At 42.9% G+C, this 24373-nt stretch overlaps 1 protein-coding gene across 4 annotated transcripts in view; it reads left to right on the top strand.

Moving 5' to 3' along the window:
• Positions 1-24373, top strand: part of TSEN2 (tRNA splicing endonuclease subunit 2) — a 39043-nt gene that overhangs the window by 6098 nt on the left and 8572 nt on the right. For 2 of the 4 annotated variants that reach the window (XM_034997703.1, XM_034997704.1), the window contains 6 exons: positions 1234-1315; positions 7643-7679; positions 13052-13589; positions 14794-14871; positions 20830-20880; positions 23142-23280. In XM_034997703.1, coding sequence (XP_034853594.1) covers positions 1234-1315; positions 7643-7679; positions 13052-13589; positions 14794-14871; positions 20830-20880; positions 23142-23280 — 925 coding nt within the window. Of the gene's footprint in view, positions 1-1233; positions 1316-7001; positions 7102-7642; positions 7680-13051; positions 13590-14793; positions 14872-20829; positions 20881-23141; positions 23281-24373 lie in introns of those variants that run through there. The other 2 variants (XM_034997706.1, XM_034997705.1) reach the window with 2 other exon arrangements.

Below are 24373 nucleotides of genomic sequence, written 5' to 3'. Positions count from 1 at the left end.
ACTGAGCCAGCTATCCTTTTTGCTTCCCCCCATCCACTCCAAAAAGCAAACCATCATTGACCCATATTCTTTCCTTGCCATTCAGTCCAGTGTAGGAGAGGAACTGCCCAATTTGAATCAGGTGCCCTGATGAGGAAGACTCCCCCACCATTGAACCCACGTTGCAACAATAAAGTAGGGTCAGTGCATTGGCCTTTCTTGTCTTTCAGTTATAAAAGCCATGCATGTTCATAAAAAATGTCAAGCAATTTACAGAAATGTAATGCGTAAAAAGTAAAAATTCCCCACTCCCATTCCATCTCCAGAGGTAAACACAGAGTGGCATATTGTTCTGGCTCATGGACAGATGAGGCTTAGGCATGTCCTTATCTGTGATCTCTTGTTTGGGGACCTCTTCTTAGATGAGGACAGGTTCTAGTTTTTGCTGTTTTCCGCCCATGATAGGTTCAGGTTGAGATTGGTAACTTGCTTGCTTTTTTTTTTCTATCCATAGCCAGTTTATTACTGGAGGCATTTTTTTTTTTTTAAAGTAATCTCTGCTCCCAGCGTGGGGCTCGAACTCACAACCCTGAGATCAAGAGTCACATGCTGTACCAACTGAGCCAGCCAGGTGCCCCAACTTGGGGGCATTTTTTAAATAGCTTTATTGAGGTATAATTTAGTGTCATAAAATTCACCCATTGTAAATGTGCAATTCAATGATTGTAGTAAATACACAGAGTTGTGCAACCACCATAACATTCCAGTTGTGGAGCATTCCCATCACTACAAAAAGTTCCCTTGTGCCATTGCAGTTAATTGCTGCTCCTACTCCCAGCCCATATCACCCACTGATGTACTTCCTCTCTAAATTGGGCCTTTCTAAACATTTTATGTAAAATAGATATGTTGTAGCCAGCTTCCTAAAGTGGGATACAGCAGGTGGCATTGATCCTGGTGAGATGGGGTCTAGGCCAAGGCCCTGCCTCTGCCTGTTCCATTGCCTTGAGCTTACCAAACCCAGACTGAAATCATTAGGTATAAGACACATAAGGTGTACTGAAAACTTACTAGAACTCTTCATACAATCAGATATAATGCTAAGATCTTCATTAGTAATCATTAGGTAATCAGAGGGAAAATGTAAAGCTAAGGAAAATAGAATGAATCTCTTGTTAACTCAAATAGTTGTTTTCCCCCAGCTAAAAAAAATTGGTAACTAAACATGAACTTTGTTTTCTCTTTTCCTGGAAGGGTTATTTTGGAAAAGGTATCCTGTCTAGAAGCCGTCCAAACTTCACAATTTCAGATCCTAAGCTCATTGCTAAGTGGAAAGGTAAATTTGTGCCTCATTCAGTTAACTTTTGGCAAATTATTTTCTTTCATCTTTGATCTTTTTTTTTTTTAATCATTTCATGAAGCCAGCTTTATCCTAACACCAAAACCAAAAACATTCCCAATTCATCTTTGGTCTTAAACTTCGGATTATATAGGAAAATTCTCTGGAGAAGACGTAACATGCACAGTGGCAATTTTACTGCTAAAACTAGCAACTAGAATAATTCTAATCAAGGTGAAAGGGTTTTGATGGTTGGTGAAAATGTGTTTTATCTAATTTCTGGAGTTATCAAAAGTGTTATTCAGGTTTTTCTGTTGTTAAACATTGACTAGCAGGGTACTATGCACTCGGAAGGTACTAGTAATTAAGTACCTTTTCACCTGTATGCAAAATGAGTTTTATATTTTTTATTTCTAGAATTAGAATTTACAGCAATAACCATAACATTAATGAATTTGTTAAAACATTAACTAATGTGTGTAGTTCTTACTTGCTTGACTTGCCTTCTTTAACTTAAAAATCTTTTACTTTGTCTAAAGAAGTCTCATGGTGATTACATAACCAATGCCAGCAGATGAGAACATAATGTAAGAAAAAATACAAATTAAACCTACACTAAGATACCATTTTAGCAATCAGATTGGCAAAAATCCGAAAGTTTGACAATATTCTCCTTGGGGAGGCCCAGAAAAATACCCTTCATGTATTGTTGGGGGGAATGTAGGTGGTACTACTGTTACAGGGGGGAATTTAGCAATGTCTGGTAAAATTATATATACATTTGCTTTTTCCGCCCCCAATCCTCCTCTCCCCCTAACCCCTGGCCACCTTAATATGTTTGCTGTATCTGTGAGGTTGCCCATCCTAGATATTTCATGTAAGTGGAATCATACCTTGTGAAGCCTTTTGTGTCTTCCACTCAGGATGTTTTCAAGGTTCATCCATGTTGTAGCATGTACCAGAACTTCATCCTGGGGCGCCTGGGTGGCTCAGTCGTTGGGCATCTGCCTTCGGCTCGGGTCGCGATCCCAGGGTACTGGGATCGAGCCCCGCATCAGGCTCCCTGCTCAGCAGGAAGCCTGCTTCTCCCTCTCCCACTCCCCCTGCTTGTGTTCCCTCTCTCGCTGTCTCTCTGTCTGTCAAATAAATAAATAAAATCTTTAAAAGGAAAAACAAAAAACTTCATCCTGAATAATAATTCCATTTTGTTTATCCATTCATCCAAAGATGGACATTTGGGTTGTTCCCACTTTGGGGCTGTTATGAATAGTGCTGCTGTGAATGTTCATATACAAGTCTCTGTGTGAACATGTATTTTCATTTCTCCTAGATATATACCTAGGAGTGGACTTGCTGCATCTTATAGATACAGATAGATATAGATATATCTATTCTGTTTTAATTTTTTTAGGAAATGCCAAACTATGTTCCACAACACCTGCCCCCTGTTACATTCCCACCAGCAGTGCACAAAGTTTCCAATTTTTCCACTTGCTGTTTTCTGGTTTTGGATTTGTTTGTTTGTTTGTTTTTTATGATAGCCATTTCTGTGAGTGTGAAGCGGTAAAAGTTTTTAATATTAATGAAGTCCAGTTTATCTGTTTTTTTCTTTCATTACCTATGGTTTGGTGTCATATTTAGGAAACCTTGCCAAATCCAAACTGATGCAGATTTTCCCCTGTGTTTTCTTCTAAGAGTTTTACAGTTTCAGCTCTTAAATTTAGATCTCTGATCCACTTCGAGTTAATTTTCATACGTGATGTAAAGTAGGGGTCAAGCTTCAGTGTTTTGCCCATGGATATCCAGTTGTACCAGTATAAGCATTTACTTTTAACCCAGCAATTCCATTTCTAGGAATTTATCTGAAAGATACACTAGCAAAAATATGAGAAGAAGTCGCACAAGGCTATTCATCGCAACACTGTTTCTTATATTAAAGACTGGAAACAACCCAAATGTCCAGTATGAGGGGACTGGTCAACTACACTGTACTGCATTCACATAATAAAGTACCATGGAGCTGAGCTAAGAATGAGAGATCACTGGGATGTATTCCTAAGCGAAGAAAGCACAGAAGGGGGGTCTGCATAGTGTGCTGTGGTTTATCTGAAGGTGGGGAGATATAAATATATTTTTGAAATTTAAGGAAGGATAAATCAAAGATTCTTTTTAATGCCTATGGGGGAGATACGGAACAGGATGGAGAAAGAGGTGAGACTTTATAGATTTGACTTTGGAACCTTGTAAATGTGTTACATGATTACAAAACAAAGTTAAATTTTAAAAAGTAATTAAAAAAAAAAAAAAGCTGGGGCGCCTGGGTGGCTCAGTCGTTAAGCATCTGCCTTCAGCTCAGGTCATGATCCCGGGATCCTGGGATCGAGTCCCACGTTGGGCTCCCTGCTCGGCAAGAAGCCTGCTTCTCCCTCTCCTATTCCCCCTGCTTGTGTTCCTGCTCTTGCTATTTCTCTCTCTGTCAAATAAATAAATAAAATCTTAAAAAAAAAAAAAAAGCTGAAGCTATATATCAAGTTGGTGGTATAGCCACTGAGGAAAACTATTTTCAGTGACTGTAAAACGTGGTAACTTGAGGTTCAATCCTAATAGGATAGACTTTGTGTCAGTTATCTCTTGGCACAGTGTTGTTTAACCAGTGGCTTTCAGCAGCATCCAAATTGCTCACAAGTCTACAGGTTTGCTAGGTAGGTGTGCTGATCTTGGCTGGATGTGTTCATCCATCTGGTTAGTTATGGAGATCAGCTAGCTGCTCTAATGGATTTAGTCCAATAACGGATCTAGTTGGACTTACTAGTGTCTGGTTGTCTGTTGGTTGGCTGTCAGCTGGTCTAGGATGGTCTCAACTGAGATGAGGGGCAGGGGGCACCATGTGTGTCATCCCTTGGCAGGCTAGCCCAGGCATGTTCTCATGGTTATGGGTCACGAGCAAACCCCAGTGTGCCAGTGCTTTTCGGGCCTCTGCTCACAGCACGTTTGCTGTTATTCCAACCGGTCTAGAGTCAAGGTGTTTGGCAGGTGGAAGACCTGAAGAATTGGGGCCATCAGTACAATTAACCTACCCTATACTCTAAAGAAAGGAAGAGTGGCGAAATAATCTTCACATTGCTTTCAGCAATTATTTTATAGGTGATAGCTTGGTACAACTGACTGTTGTATGTATATTGTGTGAAAAAGCAAATGATTAATTATGTTGGTATGGTTGAGAGCCAGGATTTTCACCTGAAACATTTTTACCAGGAAGCAAGGAAGCTTATCAAGAACTGCTAGGCTTGTTTCAAAAGTGGCTCCCCAGACCAAAGAGGGAAACATTTGAGCATCAATGAGAATAATACTATAGCGGCCCCTGGGTGGCTCAGTCGGTTAAGCGTCCGACTCTTGATTTCTGTTCAGGTCATGATCTCAGGATCGTGAGATTGAACCCCACATCAGGCTCTGCGCTGAGCATGGAGCCTGCTTAAGATTCTCTCTCTCCCTCTCTCTCTTGCTAAAAAAAACAAACAAAAAGGATCAATCCTACAATTTGTTTTAAAATCCAGTCATTGGTAATAATGTCCCAAAAAATGCTTGAATCTTTTAATTTATGCTGGTACAATATGTACCTTCACCTGTGAAGGATTCACCATTTTGGAAATTAGTAAACATGAGTTGGTTCTCAGGGTCACTGAGTAGTGAGGGATTTCTCTCTATGGAAGATTCCTGCTAATAAGCAAGGAATAATGGGATGAGAATAGCACCATTTTGCATCCTCTAATAAAGCACTGATCGTCAGTGGTGTTGATGACATACAAAAAGACAACACATTTTTTGTCTTGTAAGAGAAACACACAGCACCACCCATGAAGTAGGCTGCCCAAAATACTGAGCCTGAATGTGATCAAGCCTCTAGTTCCACCAATTTACAGGAAACAGGGTAAAAGAATGTATTAAGCCAGTGCTGCTCAAAGTGTCACAAGTGTCACTGAAGTGTCACAAGATAAGTCCTTTGCACCAGAATGGAAATAGATCCCATACTATTTAGCTGTTTACCTGCGGCTTCCCTCTCCGTGAAAATCTGGCTATGAAAACAAGGTGAGCTGAACTAAGCAATGTGCTGAGTGAGACAGTTGCTTAAAGGTTGGTGCAGGCCCTTCTTGGACCATCCATGAGCTGTTCAAGGACAGCACGGTGCTTGTGACCTCCTTTGATGAGCACCATGTTTACAGCACAATAGGGACGTGATTCTCTGAGGCCAGGCTCGGGGGGGGGGGGGGGGGGAGGTGTATAGGACAGAAAAGCCATTGCTTCAGTAAGTGAATTACAGGGAAGAAAATCATGATAGGGTAACATATATTAGAATCAATTTCAGATGTATCAGTCAGTTGTAATGTATATAGGCCTCATATGGATTTTGAGTCTGACTTTTAAAAATTGAGACAATCCATAGATTTTCATGAGGCTAAGGAATTAATATTAATTTTTAAAGTAATAATGGTATTGCAATTGGGGGGGGGGTTGTTTAATTTTTATAATTTTTTTAAGTAAGCTCTATGCTCAGTGTGGGACTTGAACTCAAACCCCAAGATCAAGAGTCACGTGCTCTACCAACTGAGCCAGCCAGACCCCCTTTTTTTATGCAAGTTTTTTCTTCATTTTTTAAGTCTTCATAGAAATACATAATGAGCTACTTAGAGATGCTGTGATAGAATGTGAAGGATCTTTTTCAAAATAATCTGGGGACGGGGAAATGAACAGAAGAACAAGATTGGCCATGAGTTAATTGTTAAAGCTGACGGATGGCAACATGGGAATTTATTATACTGTTCCCTTTACTTTTGTATGTCTCAAAACTTTTTCATAATGAGTGTTTCAAAAAGAGAGGGGAAAAAAGTGGAAAAAAAAATAGCATAATGACCCTCACCATCCAGCTTCAGCAGTTACCAATATTTGGCCAGAAACATAAAAAGCTTTCAAATAGTATAATGATCTTAACAGTTGAGAATCTTTTCCTGATCTGTGTAGTAACTAAATTTTAGACAGTAATAGAAATTTGAAGGAAAGGAATTTATGCCAAGGAAACAGAAATTAAGCTTGTGGACTGCCCTGAAGAAGTAAGTCTCAAATGTCCATTTTAGGAGGTTCTTCAAGTCCTGGCTTCAGCCTCATCTTCCACCCTCTCTTTGCACTCTCTTCTACTCATCGGCACTGGAGCCACCTTGGGCTGCTTGCCGTTCCATGAACCTGTCACGCATTTACTCTCTCTCAGCCTCACAGGGCTTCCCCCTGCCTGTTTTCCCCTGGTCTGCCTGGTGAACTCTTACTCATTCTTCAGAGCCCAGCTCAGTTACTCCTCCTCCTTGGTGTTTTTTACTAAGCCTTTCAGGCAAAGTGAACACTCCTTTTATACTCCTTTACTTGGTCATGTATCAGCTTGGGTTAGAATCAGTCATTTCTGGTCTGTCTCCCCAACCAGACTGTGAGTATCTCAAGAAGAGGGGATTTTATTTTATTACTTCTGTATCTCAAGTGCTTGGCACATGGATGGCTGTCAGTAAAACTCGCTAAATTTTCATTTTTGTTAAATTACCAGAGGAGGGAGGTCATGACACAGAGAAAACTGACAAATTCCTAAGGAGGTGGGAGTCTGTGAACTCCTAGGGTTTTTAAAGCTGATGATCATCTATTCCAGGCCTTTAATGCGCTGGGGAGAAGGCTGAGTTTGGGTAAGGAGAAACGACTTGCCCAAAGGCAGAGTGGAGGAGGATGAGGACTAAAACCCACACTATCAGGTGATCAATAAATAACATTGAAGGTAGAAAGGCTCAACCAGCCAGATGCCCAGAACTAGAACTAGAGCCCAGAACTCCCAGGTCCACACCCAGAAGCAACACTGCCATGAAATTCCACAATCTTTTCTGTAGGTACATGTGGGGCGCTTTGACTGAAGATGCCTTATAGAGCATGGGAAAACGGGGGTCAAGTGCATAACTTTAGGGCCTCGATACTCTCATCTGAAAGTTCAGAGGTTGCAGGGGGGTTTCCTCTTGCCTGCCATTGCTGCCAAGCTGCAGTGTTGAGTTGAGAAGGATTTCAGGGTCACATCTGGGCACAGCAAGAGCACCATGAACAGGCAACATTGCCTTCTAATGGGTTCAGGGGGTGGGTTCCAGGAATGATGGCAGAGAAAGCATGCCATTGCTGGTTGGGCAAGATTAACCTTCTAGATGTGTGATTTTGTGATTCTTGAAATTCTCTTTGTTTTTCTGGATTTTCAGTGTGTTTTTTCCCTTAAGGAAAATTTGTCTGAACAGAACTTTTTTGTTGTTACAGATATGAAGACACAAATGCCTATAATCACGTCAAAGAAGTAAGTCATGGTGACCTTGGTCAGAGTTACGGCTTAAATCAGATCTGTTTGTAGATAACCTTTTCCAATGTGGTAGGTCATGCCCTTTTTTTTTTTTTTTTTTTTTGGTAGTAGGTGTATCCTTGAAAATTATGTCTGAACTTAATGTGGATCAAATCATATTTGAAATGCACTAAGTTAATTTTTTTAAATAATCCTAGGCCAAATCCTTTGCCACTTGAATTCTTTCCAAAATATGAACAAATAACCTCTAATGTGTATGTCTTTAAGTGCTAAGATGCTTACACTTAGGTCTAGAACTGGCCTCCTCCCCGTCCTCTTTCCTCGCTCTACACTTGCAGGGTGAGAAAAAGGCTTCCACGGAGACTCTTCTTTATCCACTCATACACTCACAATTCCTTCCTCTGGCTTTTTTTTTTTTTTTTAAGATTTTTTATTTATTTATTTGACAGAGAGATAGAGAGCACAGTAGGCAGAGGGAGAGGGAGAAGCAGGCTCTCAGCCAAGCAGAGAGCCGGATGTGGGGCTAGATCCCAGGACTCCAGGATCATGACCTGAGCCGAAGGCAACTGCTTAACCGACTGAGCCACCCAGGCGCCCCTCCTCTGGCTTTTCTTTACGCTCTTCCCATTTCCCAGGATTTTTCCCCTGACCGCCCCCCCCCCCCAAGCATGCACACTGCATGGCTGTCGCTGCCCATTCCGTGATCCAGCTTACATATCACTCTCCTGGAGGTTTTCTCATCACCACCACCCTCCGTTGGTTGGGGTTGTTCTTCCGGCTCCCACGCAGTCTGCCTTGGTGCCCCTCGATGTGCCATCCGTCACACACACCCGGATTTAGACTCTCAGTTCCTGGAGAGCCGGGACCATGCCTGCTTCCTCTCTGCAGCCCCTACACTTAGTGGTCCCTTGGTGGGATTTTGTGGACTAAACATTCATGCATTGAAATCCTCATTGTCCCTGAGAGGCAGCTCAAGTTGCGTCTCTTCTGTAAGCCTTCTAAAAATATTGAAACCCCCGATGGTTTTTCATCTTGCTTCTAGCACATACTGGCAGAATCTGACAGCTCCTATTCGGTTATGTGCTCGGTAGTGCCATAGCCAGAGGAGTGGCTGGGGGCAGTGACACCAGGGTAATCTCAGGGGCTGCTAGGGCTATACCTGCAGGCTGGGTGTGGGAGTAGGTTCTAGTCTGTGGGAGGGGCCTGCTGAGAACCTGGCAGGGCCCCCACCCGAGGAGTAGCTGTGGTAAAGCTGCAGTCAACACTAAGGACTCAGAGCAGAAGCCTGCCCCTCAGAACTGTATCCTGATAGGGCTGGCAGTGGGCATGACATGGCGTCAAGCTAGTTTGAGGATGTGAGGTTCTGGATGGGCGAGATTGTCACCTGCCTGAAGTTATCCCTTTGTAAGCTCTACAATAATAACATTGCAAGCATTTTATTGATCTTTGTATTAGTTCCCTAGGGCTGCCAAAGCTTAAAAGAGCAGAAATTTAGTCACATAGCTCTGGAGACCAGAAGTCCAAAATCAAGGTGTCAGCAGGGCTGTGCTCCCTCAGAAGGCTCTAGGGGAGGATCCTTCCATCTTCCATGCCTGGTTGGAGCCTCTGGTGGTAGCCAGCAATCTTTGGCATTCCTTGGCTTATAGATGCATCTCTCCAGGCTCTTCCTCCATTATCACATGGAGGTCTCCGTTGTGTATGTCTGTGTGTCTCTGTCCAAATTTCCCTCTTCTTTCTACAAGGAAACCAGTCAAGTATGACTTCATCTTAACTTGGTTACATCTGCGAAGACCCTGCTTCCAGAGAAGGTCACATTCACAGATGCCAGGGGTTAGGACTTAACCATATCTGACAGTTCTGTCAGAAAATTATGTGCCCCCCACCCCCTCAATGATTGATTGGTTATTTGGCCATAATAATTGCAGTCATAATCTAAATTGTTAAATATTAAAAGAAATGGGCTCATTTTTATATTTTTAGGTTAATTTTCCAGCTTACGTGCTTGTTATAATTGTTTCTTTACTATTCTCTCTGAAACTCTGATCCCTTTCTCAAGTGAATTCACTCTGATTGGCCGTTTTCCAACAGTAGTTGTCCTTGGGTGATGAGAACCTTCCATCTAATCCTCTCTGGAGGTAAGCGTCCAGACCCTTGGGTGATGCCCTAGGGGACTGAAGTATGTAGGTTGTGTCCTTGGAGGGCCACCCATGAGGGGGGTGCTGGTCCCCTCTCCTCATTTGTAGTCCTCTGTTCAGCCAGCATTTACTGCAGGTGCTTGAGTGTCAGGCATTGGGTAGGTGCTGCAGATACAAGAGGAGGAAGAGAGTTCGCCCCTGTTCTCGAGGGATTTACGGTCTGGTGGGAGAGGAAGAGAAGTAAGAAATTGCACTCTTCTGTGATAGATGTTACGGGGAGCTATTACTGCGATCGCCGTCCTAGCCCACGGGTACTGGTTGCTCCTGAAGTGCTAGTTCCCAGCTGGATGCTTTACCTAACCATCTCAGTTCATCTCAGGGAGCCTTTGCAGTAGGCGTAGTCATTTCCATCTCATTTTATCAGCTCAGATGAGGCAGTTCAGCTTCAGAGCCTCCAAGGAATTGACACATAGTGAGAACAACAACGTGGTTGCACATGCTGGCGTTTCTTGGGCATATTCCATGTACAAGGTTCTGTGTTGATAACACATTTGTGGACTATCTCCTAAAGTCCTCCCATCACCCCTAGAGGTGGGTGAGGAAACGCAACCAGAGGAGGTTATATAATTTGCATAAGGGCAGTACCTGGACCTAAGCAGACTGCCTCAAAACTGTTTTGCTGTGAACTTCTAATGATAGGTAGGCATTAATCAGTAGGTGAGGGAGAGGGATGGTCACCATGCCAGTGGAAGAGTGTCTTCGAGGCCATAGAGACAGAAGAAGCGGAGGTGTATTCAGATGCTCCACCATTCTGTAGTCTGGTGGCCCCGAAACGGGTCTGCTTTTCACCAGTCTCATTACTGCTGCTAATCATAGCTGCCACCTTTTTCCCCTGCCACTCTCTCCCTTATGTTTCCTGACTTTTACTTTCCACTTTTCTCTTCCTGCTGCTTCTCCAGCAGTGTCTGGGGTTAATCGCGGCAGGACTTGGCTTTTTAAGGCGTTGTCAGCCAATGAGAGGACACCTGCTCTGTGACTCATATGCCATATGTCTTAGTCATTTGTGTATCTGGCTGTTTTCATCACCAGTCTTGCTCAGAGGCTTTCTTCCACATGCTTTTGCAGCCACTGTCTCATTTGAGCTTCCATAAAATGAGTATCTGAGGTCATTATGAGGCAGGAATGCAGGTGTGATTCTGGCCTTTTGCAGAAGAGCAAAAAGGTGTAGGGATGCTAAGTCACTTAGCTTAGAATCCCGAAAGAGCCAACTCGAGAACCCAGATCTGGTGCAGCGCCTGTCCCCACGGGGCTGCCCCTGCTCTCGAAGAGCAGTTAATTAAGGTGTACATTTCCATTCATTAAAAGTGTTATTTGTATTTTGTAATGTAATATGTATGAGTCAAAATGATTTTGTTAATTCTCACCCTAAAAAGCCCACAGTCAGAGTAACAAATTTTATAGAACACTTACTATGTGCTGAGCCTTACCCACGTCTTGTCTCCTTAAATCCTTGCAACAACTCCATCATGTCAGTATGGTTACTCCTGGTTTACAGATGAGGAGCTGAGCCTCACAAGGGTCGTGTAGCTAATACAAGAACATGATGGAATGAGAGTTTGAACTCATATCTCCCTTGACCCTATGGCAGAGAGCAGAGCAGTAGCCTGTGTGTGCTCTTTCTCTCGGTTCTGCTCAAAGGGGCGATAGTTGAACCTTTCATTCAGTGGTTCCCTCACATATTTTGAGTCAAGGAATGTGATGAAAGTTGGGGATCCCTTCCCCAGAAAGATACATATTGACACAAAAATTTGTGTTCAAATAAAGGAGATTTGTAGATCCAGTGCTGTAAGTGGTATGAAGAGCAAAGATTCTCTTTAGATCTCTCAAACGGAAGTTCTTTTAACTGTATGCAACGGTGGCCATACTTTTCATACAGGCGAGAAGACACCCTGCCATTGTATGAGCAGCTACGTTTTTTATTCTGACTATTAAAAGTAATACATAACCCCTTCGTACAATAGTAGTCCCATTACCCTATCTTATGGGTGGAGGAACAAGCACAAAGAAGTAATTGGTTTTGTCACATTGTTACAAGGGACAGAGTCAGGCTGAACATGAAACATGCAATATGTGTTCATGCATACAGTCATGGTGTCTGCCTCTTAGTTGTGCAAGTAGCCTTGCTAGGTTTTACTCTTTAAGATACAGTTCCCAATAAACAGGAAGGCATGCTCATCCCTACGTAAGATAAACAGGGTATGGACAGCTTGGAGATTCTTCTGAGGAATCAGGATTAAGCAGCTACATATCTTAAATACAGCAGAGGCCAGCTTCCTTGTTCAGTTGAGTGTGAGATGTCACAGTTTATAAACTATGAAATATTCAGCCATCCACACACAAAGCAAAATACTCAAGGTGAAGAGTAAAATTACCTCTGTCTTCCCACAAACAGTGCCATCGTAGGTGCTTTCCAGGCTAACAGCTGTAGGTAGAGGCCAGAAGTGCTTGAGTTTCGCATTGCCTTTAGCTCTCCCGCTGAAATGAGATTTCCCGTATGGCAGCCTGATGCCACATGGACGTGTCCCAGCAGTGTCATCAGGCCGGAGGTCTCACTTGCGCAGAACCCTGTTGTCTTACCTGTGACTTTTTGTAACTTGGGAAGTGTTCGGGGGTTGCCTTTACATTTGAGGAACAAAGCAGATATTCCTCATCAAACTGCACTTCGAAAATTGTTATGAGAAAAAGGGCCCTTTCTGCTAGGATGCTTGGCCATATGTGTGGCATGTAATCCTTTCTTGCCGTACGCAGTGGAGACCTCAGTAGGTACTGTGAAAAATATCTATCGAAATTCTCATTTTGCATCCCAGTACTGAACAAAGACTCTTTTACTATGAGTGGGATATTTTTCTGAAAATGTCGTGATATCCAAAATTAAGAATAATGTAGAAATCCTAACAGAGGATGACCATATTCTCTTTGTATTTACCTAAATCATTTGGCCCACCAGTTTTCAATTACATAAATATTCATACTTTGTCAAACTGGGGTCAAGTTATTTTTCAAAATAAGAAAATTAAATGAAGCTCTAATAATAAAAACAAAAGTGACACATGCTTATTGCAGAACAGTTAGAAAACACAGAAAAGTATAAAGAAAACATTTACCTATAGCCCGCTACTGAGAAAAACTGCTATAAACTGTTAATGTGTTATTGACAGTATTTCCATCTTGCAGGTATCGGCATAGTGTAGAGTGGGCCGCAGAGCTCATGCAAAGACAGGGGCAGGAGGAGAGTACAGTGCAGAGAATCCTCCAGGATTACACAAAGCCACTTGAGCATCCTGGTATAAAAAGGAATAAAGAAGTTCAGTGGCATGATGAGCGGAACTCTGAAACGGTTTCCAAAATGGAAGGTACCGCAGATAGAGAGGAACTTTCTGTGATGAATGGGGACGTGGGAAAGTCAGTTGACACCGACGGTCCCAGCAAGCCATCAGACCGCCTGCAGGAGAGCCCTGGGCCTGACCTGCTCGCTCCAAACGGCTTGGATGAACCTGTGGTGGAGGTTCCCAGGCTGCAACACCACCCCCTGCCTCAAGTTTCTTGTGGCAAAGAAGATGTTCTCCTGCCCCTGCCTGACACTCAGCCTGGGGACAGGAGCCAGCAAGCGGGTCTCCTCTGTGCTAGAGAGAAGGGGCCTGGTGATGAGTTCGTGCTGGTGGAGGAAGATGTGTATGACGTGAGCGAGAAGGAATGTGCCCCAAGTGAAGAAGTAAGTATAGCCAACCCTTGAACAACAGGGGTTCAGACTGCACGGATCCACTTATACACAGATTGGTGTTTTGGGGTTTTTTGATAAATACAGTACAATACTGTAAATGTGTTTTCTCTGCCATATGATTTTCTTAATATTTTTTTCTCTAGCTTACTTTATTGTAAGAATGTAGCATATAATACTTATATAAAATATGTGATGATCAGCTGTTTATGTTGTTGGCTTCCAGTTAACAGTAGGCTATTAGTAGTTAAGTTTTGAGGGACTCAGAAGTTATACACGGATTTTTTGTGGCGGGAAATCAGCGCCTCTAACCCCTGCGTTGTTCAAGGATCAACTGAAGAAGAAAATAACTCACTTCCTCCAGAGCCATCTGTTTCTGGCCCATGGCAGATGTGGGCTAACCAGGATGCCCCTTACTCAGAACTGGTAGCAGGCCCACATTAAGTGCCCAGTGTATGTGAGAGGTGGTGAGACCCTCGTTGCGGGGGAGGAGCCAGCAGGCACTGGGTCCCAGCCCTGGTGGCTCAGTAGCTGTGAGAGCTATTTCTACTAAAATCTCAAAGTTTGTGAATAACTTTAAAAAAATGTGTAAATCAAAGCAGGTACAATAATCTTTCCCTTGGGTGGGAGAAAAAGAAGTGCTATGGTAATTACACATAGTCTTGAGTGTGGCTATGGTGCGGGGAGTCCTGGGTATGGAGGTCAGCCAGCTCAGGAGAAGCAGTGGGAAGATCAAGAGCCATTCCCTTGAGGGATGCACAGTCAGAGACAGTTGCCCTAGAATTATCTGTAATACCTAAAAATGAGCAAGTCTAATGGCTAAGTAGTATGTGAAACACCTGTTTGAAGAAATATTATCTAGCCTTTAGAATGGGGTTTATGAAGCCTGATAAAGAAGCTAGGCCCACACTTGGGAGGTGCAGGTGGGTGAAAAGAAGTACATAAATTCAACTAACGAAAGGATCATAACTGTGGGAAAAATTCATGGGGAACATAGAAAGGAAGTAAATCAAAATGTTAATAGTAGAAACCTAAAACTTCTTTTTCCACATAATAATAAAAAAATATTTTTAATGTATTTCTCCAATAAATGTGAATCTGTGAAATTTTTAAGAAAAATGTTTGTTTTAAAATGCAATGTGCTCTGTGTAATATGTAGTGCTTCCATTTGTTCTGTATGTATTTTATTTCTTTTCAGTTGGCACCAAAAAAGAGATTAGTATGCAGAAGAAATCCATATAGGATCTTGGAGTATTTGCAACTTAGCCTAGAAGAGGTATGTTTCCTGCATGTTACTTTTTCAGCTCTTGGTCTCGGGGCCAAGGCAACCTGTAATGCAGTCCACTTGTAAATGCAATTCTGTATGTGATTCAGTAATTACTGAGTATTCAGTAATTGAACATTACAAATGGGTATTGAAATGACCATAGGCAATTTCCAAAGTAGGCCAGCCTAAATTTCACTCCTTGGCCTTCATTTCATCAAGTCTAAGATTATGAAGGGTCTTCCTATATCATGAGATACAGTTTATATACCATACCATTCACCCATTTTAAGTGTACCGTTCGTGGTTTTTAGTATATTCATGGAGTTTCACCAGCTTTTAATAAGCTATGATGCATGCTTCAAGTCATGTCATAGCTGCTAATTACATAAATGGATTCTAGATATTTCCTTCTGCAGAATTACTAACACATGTTCTCTTAATGCAATAGCTGCATTCCCAAAAGGTAACTGAAAGTGACTTTCTAAAAACTGCATCATAAATTTTCCCTCTGATTTAGAGTTCCTCCATCCTGTGTTCATGTGGTCAGGCCCTCCTTCTTTGCTTCTGTTTATACTGTGCACAGAAATGTCCTTTCTGCCCTGGAGGATCGCACCCCTCCCCCAGTCTCGTGTTCTTCCTCTCCCGGAGCGCTCCTGCTTGTCTTTGATAGCTCCTGCAGGGACTAGCACTGTTCTCGGTGTAGACGTGGGTCTCAGGGAGTGCTTGTTGACTGCATCCACATTGGTAACTTCGTGGGCCCATCCACAGAGGAGTAGTTGTGTCTCCATGTTCTCTGGATTTCCTTGTCTGTACTTCCGTCCTTGCAGTGAGGCCAAACGTACGAAGAACAGACTGTGGGACCAGGAAAAGGTGTATGGAATTATTTACTACATCTCCTCGTTCTACAAATGAGACAGCTGAGTCTGTTGTCGAAGACAGTAACCACTAGCCACATGTGACTATTTAAACTAATTAAAATTGAGCAAAATTCAGAATTCTGCTTCTCAGTTGTGCCAGCTACATTTCGAACACTGAGCAGCCGCAGGTGGATAGTGGTGACGTATTGGACAGCACAGGTGTAGAACATCGTCATCATAGGAAGTTTTCTGCTGGACGACACTGTAGATACCCCTCTCTAGGTGCTGGAGCTCTCTGGGCCTTGATTTCTTCTCTGTATAATGAGGGTTACGTAATACCTTGTTCATAAGATCTTCTGGGAATTAACTACCCCATGTAATGGGCTCAGCACAGTGCCAGATACATAATAAACGCTCAGTAAGTGTTAGTGCCTGCTTTTCTTGTTGTTATCATTATTAAATTACTTGTAAATGCTATTAAGTAGCTAGTTGGAACCTTCTCTTCTGCAATCAATATTTTGCAAAAATGTTCACTGGGTACTTACTCTGTGCCAGGCACTGGGCTAAGTACTAACAATACAGAAGTAAACAGAATATGGCTCTGGTCCTAAAGAGAGCCCAGGAAACAATTACGTTCCATGTGGTCTTGTGCCAGTGTTGCTCCTCTGGTATCCTTGTACCCAGTGTCTGACGTCTGTCACGTGCTTAATAATTATTTGTTAAATGGGTGCATTCAAGGTGTGGAATTTGCACAGAAACTGGTAGAATCCAAAGGGACGTGAGCTAGCTGGAAAGACTTCACAGAGTCAGTGATCTCTGTAGATGTTAAAAGATAAATAGGGGATTGCCAGTTGGACACTGGACAGCAAAGGCTCTTCCGTGCAGCTCAACCCTGGATGGCAACACGGGAGGGCTAGGTCGGGAGGGCATATCTACAGGTATGTACCAGGGGTCTGACCTGGTCCTGGAGGCCCTGGGGCACCGCAGGTGCTACATCAGAGAAGGGCAGGTACTGGAGCTGGCATCAGTAGGAGGCTGGGCTGGAGGGCTGAGGCCAGGAGGGGCTGGCCAGTATCTCAGCTCTGGGAGGCGGCAGCCGTAGGCAGAGAGAGAGCATTAGGTGCCAGCCTCACTGTTCCAGTAGGTCCAGTTGTGTTCCATGCAATGCTTTTTACCGACAAAAAAAAGGTGTTGCTGTCTGCTGTTCTCTCCCAAACACTCCCTGAAGAAAGACAAGAGTAATGGGAGGTAGATGAGGTTGCTCTGCATTCTTGGAAGCTGTTTCGTTTCTGAGGACATTCCAGAGAGGTGTTGCAGTTTTCAGGGAGTGTGCAATTAAACCTAGCTCTGCCTCTCAGGTCTGTTTTGGCAGATTTCCTCTGAATGAATCACCTGTGTTTGGTGCACCACTTGTGCAGTTTAATGTGTTTCCATAAATATCGATCAGGAACACGGGCAGCCCTTCTGTGGTGATTCAGAGCAGTTCTTTCTGGGCCTCGGGAATGATAATACCACAGCTGACTTAAAGATCTGTCTCTTAGAAATCTGTTACTGAGAACTGTTTTTCCATTATAATGCTTTGGGACCTAACTAGATTTAGTGATGACGTTAAAACCATCGTTAAACTCATCCCTCCATTTTGCTTTGATAGTAAAAACTTACTAATGAGATCTCAAGGGACATAATCACCTACCCCTACAAGTATGTACCAGGGCTCTGACCTGGTCCTGGAGGCACTGGGGCATCGGTGCAGAAAGGCCCCAGTCTTCTGATTATTCAATTCTAAATAAAGCCAACTCAGTTGAATTAAGATCCACTCCATCTGTAATAAGTGCCTACGAGCAGTTTGTATATATTCATAAAAGCCATTTATTTTAGGCCAGTAAATATTAATGAGGCATTGGTTTCATCAGTTCTTAGAGAAACATGTGTTTACTGATAATGGAAAGTTTCTGAAGAACTTAAATTCTAACAGACACCAGGAAGGAGTCTCTTGCTTGGCAACGAGAAGATTGAACTTGGGCAGGCTACAATATCTGAATGGTGTTTTAAAAGGAGGGGAAACTAAAATGAATTGAGCAGTTAGGTACTTTGCATAGCCTTTAAAATTTTTATGAGACTTAATCCCATTAGATCTTTAAAAAGGCATTTTCATCCCCATTTTGTAGATGAGGTAGGAGAGCTTAAGTGACACTTCCAAGGGCATAGCTGTTAATGAAGATTTCAGCCCAGCTCTGCCACATCCCAGAGTTCATCCTACCTGTCGCCCCGTTCAGAACCAAGAAGTGACAGCTGGGAGAAGTCGAAAGGGGAAGCACTTGGCTGTTTGAGGACCCAAGTTTGTCTCCTCCGTGGCACCTTCTGGCCACCGTCTGTGTGCATCCGAGAAACAGTGGTACTCTGCATTAGTGAGTAGTGTGCCACAGGAAGACAAAAGGTCAAAATAATAATGTAGGACTCCTGGGAAGGCTGTCACCACTAGCTGCAAGGGACTGTGGGGCATATAGCATCCACCTGAGGAGAAAGGAGCTGGCAAGCCAGGCCTGCAGAGACCTGCTCTCGGTGACTCTGGCAGTGTCCTAAACTCAGGGTCGATTCTATCCGCACAAGCACTGAGCAGATGCCATGTGCTAGACCCCCTCCCGGGCCAGGGCAGTGGCAGGCAGAGTTTCTGCTCTCATAGAGTTCACATTCAAGTTGGAGAGATACATGTAAGAAAGATGTTTTCAGACAAAAGTGTTTTGAAGATGATCAGGATGAGGGTTGCTTAACAAGGGTGGAGGGGAAGACCTCTCCAAAAAGTGACTTTTGAGTCTGGGGCAGAATGGGCCAGATACTGGAGTAGCACTTACAAAGATGAAGGCAGGAAAGAGCTTAGTGTGTTCAGGGGCAGACATGGAGCCAACATGGCCAGAAAGAGTGGTGGTCAGATTTCGCAGGGACTGGAGGCAGTGGGAAGCAAAGTGCTGTGAAGCCTTCTGGAGGGTTTTAGTCGTGGGAGCCACGTGGTCTTCACATGGGAAAAAGATGGCTCTGGCTGCCGTGGAGAATGCACGGAGCAGAAAGGCCTCTGAGAAGTCCAGGCGCGGAGTGGTGGCTAGGACCCAGAGAAGTGGGGTCACCTGCATCTTCAGAGAAGCTCTAGGTTTAGATCTGAGTGAAACTAAAGTGGTAGTTCCCAAGCCACTTTACTCTCTTAAAAATTATTGAAGATCCCAGGAACATCTTTATGTGAATTATATCTGTCACTGTTTACCAAATTGTAAATTAAAACAAAATTTTAAATATTTGTTCTTTAATTCATTTTAAGATAATGATGATAAATCCATTATATATTAACATAAATAAAATTTTATGAAAAGTAACTACATTCTTTCAAAACAGAACAAATTCAGTGAGAAGAATGGCAGTTTTTCGCTTCTGCCAGTCACTTTAAGGTCTGGCTTTATAGAAGTCAGCTGGATGCCCACGTCTGCTTCTGTATTCAGTCCGTTGTGATACCACATGTCTTGGAGCCTCTGGAGACAATGAGCAGGAACAAGGCAAATAATGTGTTATTACCATGAAACAGTTTTGACCTGGAGACCTCCAGAAGGGGTCTCGGGGTCTCCAAAATCCCCAGACCACACTTGGAGAACCACTGCTGTAAAGAGAAGTGCCATGAGATATAGCCAGGAGAAAATGACGGGGTGGATTCAGGCAATTCCTGGGCATCACAGAGGTATTTCTCGCTGCTGCTTGAAACCCCCCACACCTCCATAGGCTGTGCTCTCTTAAATCCTCTTGTGGTTTGTTCCTGTGCGTGCTAGGGCAGTGAGGAAGCAAGCTAAGTAAGCACTGGTCATCGGTGCCATGCTGTTGAACAAAAATGTGCAGGCTCAGGGCTGAGGACCGCATCTCTGTCGCCACACTACGTAAGAGGGCCCTCGTCTGTGCCACGTGGTGGCAGCAGCAGAATGGTTTTCGTTTGGTTATAATCTTCTGTCCTCATGTTTATAAAGAAAATACCCCAGTTTTACTGATACCACCATTTAGCCACTACGACGCACGAGTGTCGCATATAAGTCTGTAAACAAAGTGTAAACGTGGATCCTATCCCCCTCTACAAGTAGAGTGAGCAGCAGGGTCTGTTTGGTGGTATCAGTGCTTGGCATTGTCTTACTTTTATCAGAAAGCAGTTTGGGGCGCCTGGCTGGCTCAGTTGGTGTCAAGTATATGACTCTTGATCTTGGGGTTGGGAGTTCAAACCCCACGTTGAGTGTAGAGATTACTAAAAAAATAAATTTAAAAAAAAAAAAGCTATTTTGGAGCTCCTGGGTGGCTCTTTGGGGGCTCCTGGGTGGCTCCATCAGTTAAGAGTCTGCCTTCAGCTCAGGTCGTGGCCCCAGGGTCCTGGGATCGAGCCCCGCATCGGGCTCCCTGCTCAGTGGGGAGTCTGTTTCTCCCTCTGCCTCTCCCCCTGCTTGTGCTCGCTCGTTGTCTCTGTCAAATAAGATCTTAAAAAAAAAAAAAAGCTATTTTTATTTCCATCTAAGTGTGATTTTACTCAACTACAACTGACTTCCTTTGCTTTTCCTCCTGCCTTCCCATGCAAGTAAAACACATTACTGTATAATGAAGTTCATGGAAAGATAGGGATTAATAGGAGATCACTTTACAACAAGGATTGTAACTCATGTTTTGTTATGCAAGCCAAATCTACACTGCCCACTTTTCACAAATTTCTATATATGTCTTTCTGTAAATTTTTTTCTCAGTTTGATATGGTTATTTAATTTTACAGAGGAAAAGATTTCTATTATTACAACTATTTACATCATTTTTCAGTTTAGCTATGTGGTTTTTAAGAGGAAAATACATGGAAAATATCATACAAATACTTTGTTTTTTACTGATTTTTAATCAATTTGTTGCTTTCATATTTTCTTAGATTTTTTTTAATCCTTAAAATTTGCATAAACCATTTATGTTAAAAATATGTGACCATTTTTTGAAGATGATTTAAGGACATTAATTTGTACTTAAGGCAAAGAGAAATCAATCTGTAAAATAATTTCTCAAGAATGTGGGACTGTTTCTAATGAACATTTTCTGCTTGCTCTGTTTTTAGGCCTTTTTCCTGGTCTATGCTCTGGGATGTCTGAGTATTTACTATGAGAAGGTAAGATGTCATATTTAAATAAAATCCACTTAAAATTTTCCTGGTGTTAAAAGCAGGCTGTAGTAATTTTCATATTGCTGTAATACAAATGTACCTACTTTCACTGAATAAAATTGGAATTGAATTTTGTCTCTAGGGTTAGGCTTTGGGCCCTGAATTGGGATTTTTTTTGGGGGGGGGTTAAGATTTTATTTATTTGTTTATTTGAGAGCGAGAGAGAGAGCACGTGCAAGCAGGGGGGAGGGGAGAGGGAAAGGGGAGAGAGAACCCCAGGCAGACTCCGTGCTGAGTGTGGAGCCTGATGTGGGGCTTGACCTCACCACCCTGAGATCGTGACCTGAGCCAAAATCAAGAGTGACATGCTTAACCAACTCAGCCACCCAGGCACCCCCTGAATTGGGATTATTAAGGCAGAAGCCAGCTTTGACTCTTTCAGATTGAACTTCATTCCCAGAGACTAGGAGAAGAGCAGTATCTTAAATGATGATCAGGAAATTGGTGTCAGAACAGTACTAAAAATTAAAACTGCCAGTGTTCAATGCCTACTTAGGTAAAGGCTGTGTGTTGTTGGGTACCTTTCAGGCGGTACTTCTCATCCTTGCCTCTGCCTGGTAGGAATTCTACAGATAAGGTAACTGAGGCTCAGAGGAAGTAAGTAATTCACCCAAGGTCACACAGCTAGTCTGGTTAGAATTAGTACTTGAAACTATATGAAGGTATCTCCAAAGCCTGTGATTCTGTACTGTAGCCTGCTGCCCTTAGAAGAAAGTTCCACGAGAAGCTGATACCATTGCTTACCTTCTGCTAGAGGCTTTGGAGGACTGGGCACACAGGTAGAAAGGGAGACTTCACTGTACATTTTTATACTTTGTGAATTTGGACCATGTGAATATACCTATTCCAAATAATTCAAATGAATTAAAAAGAGAAAGGTAAGCAGAACAATAAATAGAACAGAGAAAGCATATTTTGTTCTGTTCTTGGAAGTACATAATTTTATCATTCATCAAATTCTAATTATATAAATTCTTTTCAAGAGTATTCCAGTGGTTTGAAAATAGCTATCAGCTGATGGGTGACTCATTTTCCCAGATGGTGGCCATTCTTAGCCCACCTTGCCTCCCCTCCTGGGTCTTAGCTGAAATTCTCGAGAATATTCCACTACTACCTAGAATCCTCAGCCTCTGAAACATGATGGTCTCTCCATATTGGAAGTTCAGCCTTCCCTACAAGACTGTTGCTTAATACAGGGGGGCTGAATGTATCCTTGCTTTGGGATTTAAAGGCCACACATGTATGGAATTTCTACCTTAGAAACAATTTTAAAAAGAAGAAGAAAAGAAGGAAAAAACTCTAGCTCATTTTTATGGATTTAAAGTCTCAGGCTGAGACAAACTGAGCAGGTCTCATTGACTGAGCCCTAAACCAGCTGGAGAATCGAATGTTCTCTGAACCAAGCCATTCTCTGTGTCTTCATATCCTCTGTTAGGAACAAAATTCTCTTTGAAGCAGTTAGATTATTCATTTAAGCCGTGAGATAAATTCTCTAGTTTCCAAGACTAAATGGGGCATCTTTTTTTTTTTAAGCTTTTACAGAATTATGTTTTGGTTTTTCTGAATGTGGCCTGACATACAGTAGCTACTCGCCTGGGTCACTGCAATGTTTGGAACGCGCTGCCCTCCGGCTATGGTGGACTTGTCACACTCGAGCACCCGGCACATGCTCGTTCCTCTGCCCGGAGTGTTCTCGTGCAGCAGCCCCCACTGCCCCCAGGGTCCCCCCCACCGCCCCTGGTCCCCCCGCTGCCCCCTTCCACTTGGCTGCTTCCTCCTCATCTCAGACATTGCAGTTGCAGGGAGGCCTTCCCCAGAGCAGTGCTGCCTCATAGACGTGAATATAAGCCTCAGACAAGAGCCGCGTGCGTCGTCTTGAATTTTCTGGTAGCGCATTGAAGGGGTTAAAAGAAAAAAGTCGTATTATTTACAGAGTTTCTTTAACTCAACATATCATTCTTGTTTTCCTACCAAGTCTTTGAAATTCGGTGTGTATTTTCCACCTGAGGCACATCTCCCTTCTGGACGGTGTCTGGTGCTGCCACACTGGACAGCACAGGCCTGGGTCCTCTGTGAAGTCCCTCCGTCACGGGCACTGTGTGTGTTGACTGCTTCGGCGCCACACCTGGTGTAGATGTCAGTTCACTGGCTGAATGAAGAGCGAATACATACATAATAATGCCCTTTTTTTCTCTCACCAACATTAGGAGCCTTTAACAATCATGAAGCTCTGGAAAGCTTTCACTGTAGTTCAGCCCACATTTAGGACTACGTACATGGCATACCATTACTTCCGGAGCAAGGGCTGGGTGCCCAAAGTGGGACTTAAGTATGGGACAGATTTACGTAAGTACTTCTTGACTCGGTAGAACGCTGGTTCTCACACCAGCGTTTGCAGCAGATCCCAAGGTGAAAACTGAATTGGTAATATATGCTGTTGCTGATTTTTTTCTAAGATGATACCTTCATTTTGGCTTAGATAAAAATATTTGGGTTGGGGTGGAGGGTTTGTCCAGAAAGAGTGAAAAGGAAGTCTAAGTGGAAAGCCTGGAGATAGAAGCCTGTAGCCCCAAGTATTCAGGTTTTCCTCTCACCTGCTCTGTAATCTGAGAAGAGAGTTTTACAGCCCCCACTCCCCTCCTCTCATTAGCCATGTGATCATGTGATATAGGGCAGTCCCTTATCCTCTAGGCCTCAGTTGTCTCATCTGGCAAATGAGAATAATCATACTATTGTAATAATCCTAGCTGTCCTTTGTTGAGCACTTACTATGTGTCAAGCATTTTAAAATTCATTATCCCATTTCATCCCTAAAGCAATCCTATGCAATGGATCTCTTATTATTCTTTTTTCTTTTTCTGATGTGGAGATTGCAGTTGTGTCCTGCTAAGTCCCTCAAACTCATTTTCCACATCTGCTAAGTGAGGGTGCTTCCTGGATGTTCAGAATTGTGGGGCTCAAACAAAAATATCAAGCTATTTGAGAAGTCATGGCCCTTGAGGTCTTGTGAGCTGTGTTATATGCTTGTTTCATGTGTTTTGAGCCTTTTTTTAATACACAAAGCCAATTCAATCTTTTAAATCTTTAAATGCTCTAAAATTGTGCTTAACCTGAAATCATAGTATAGTCTTCAGGAGACCCCAGCATAAAATAATTGTTTGTAGATTGGTATGTTTTTCTGGGTCAAGAGTCCACCGCTTTCGTTAAATTCTCAAGTGGGGAGGGAGGGTGTCAGCAGTCCAAAATAAAGGTTAAGGATTTCCTAACCCTCTAAGATAAATGGTTTCTTTTATTTCTTCCATGCCTGGATTTCAGGTACAGATATGCTAACTCAGGGTTAGCACACAAATGATCAGGATTAGTTTGAGATTAGCTTGCTAGGTTTCCACATAATTGTGTTGGCCACAGTTCACGATGTTTAAATAAGTTATGTGCCTGT

The sequence above is a fragment of the Mirounga leonina genome, unplaced genomic scaffold, assembly GCF_011800145.1.
Source record: "Mirounga leonina isolate KUSES-001 unplaced genomic scaffold, KU_Mleo_1.0 Mir_94, whole genome shotgun sequence".
NCBI lineage: Eukaryota > Metazoa > Chordata > Mammalia > Carnivora > Phocidae > Mirounga > Mirounga leonina.
The sequence above is the reverse complement of the archived record's forward strand: the minus strand, read 5'-3'. Positions and strand labels throughout refer to the sequence as shown.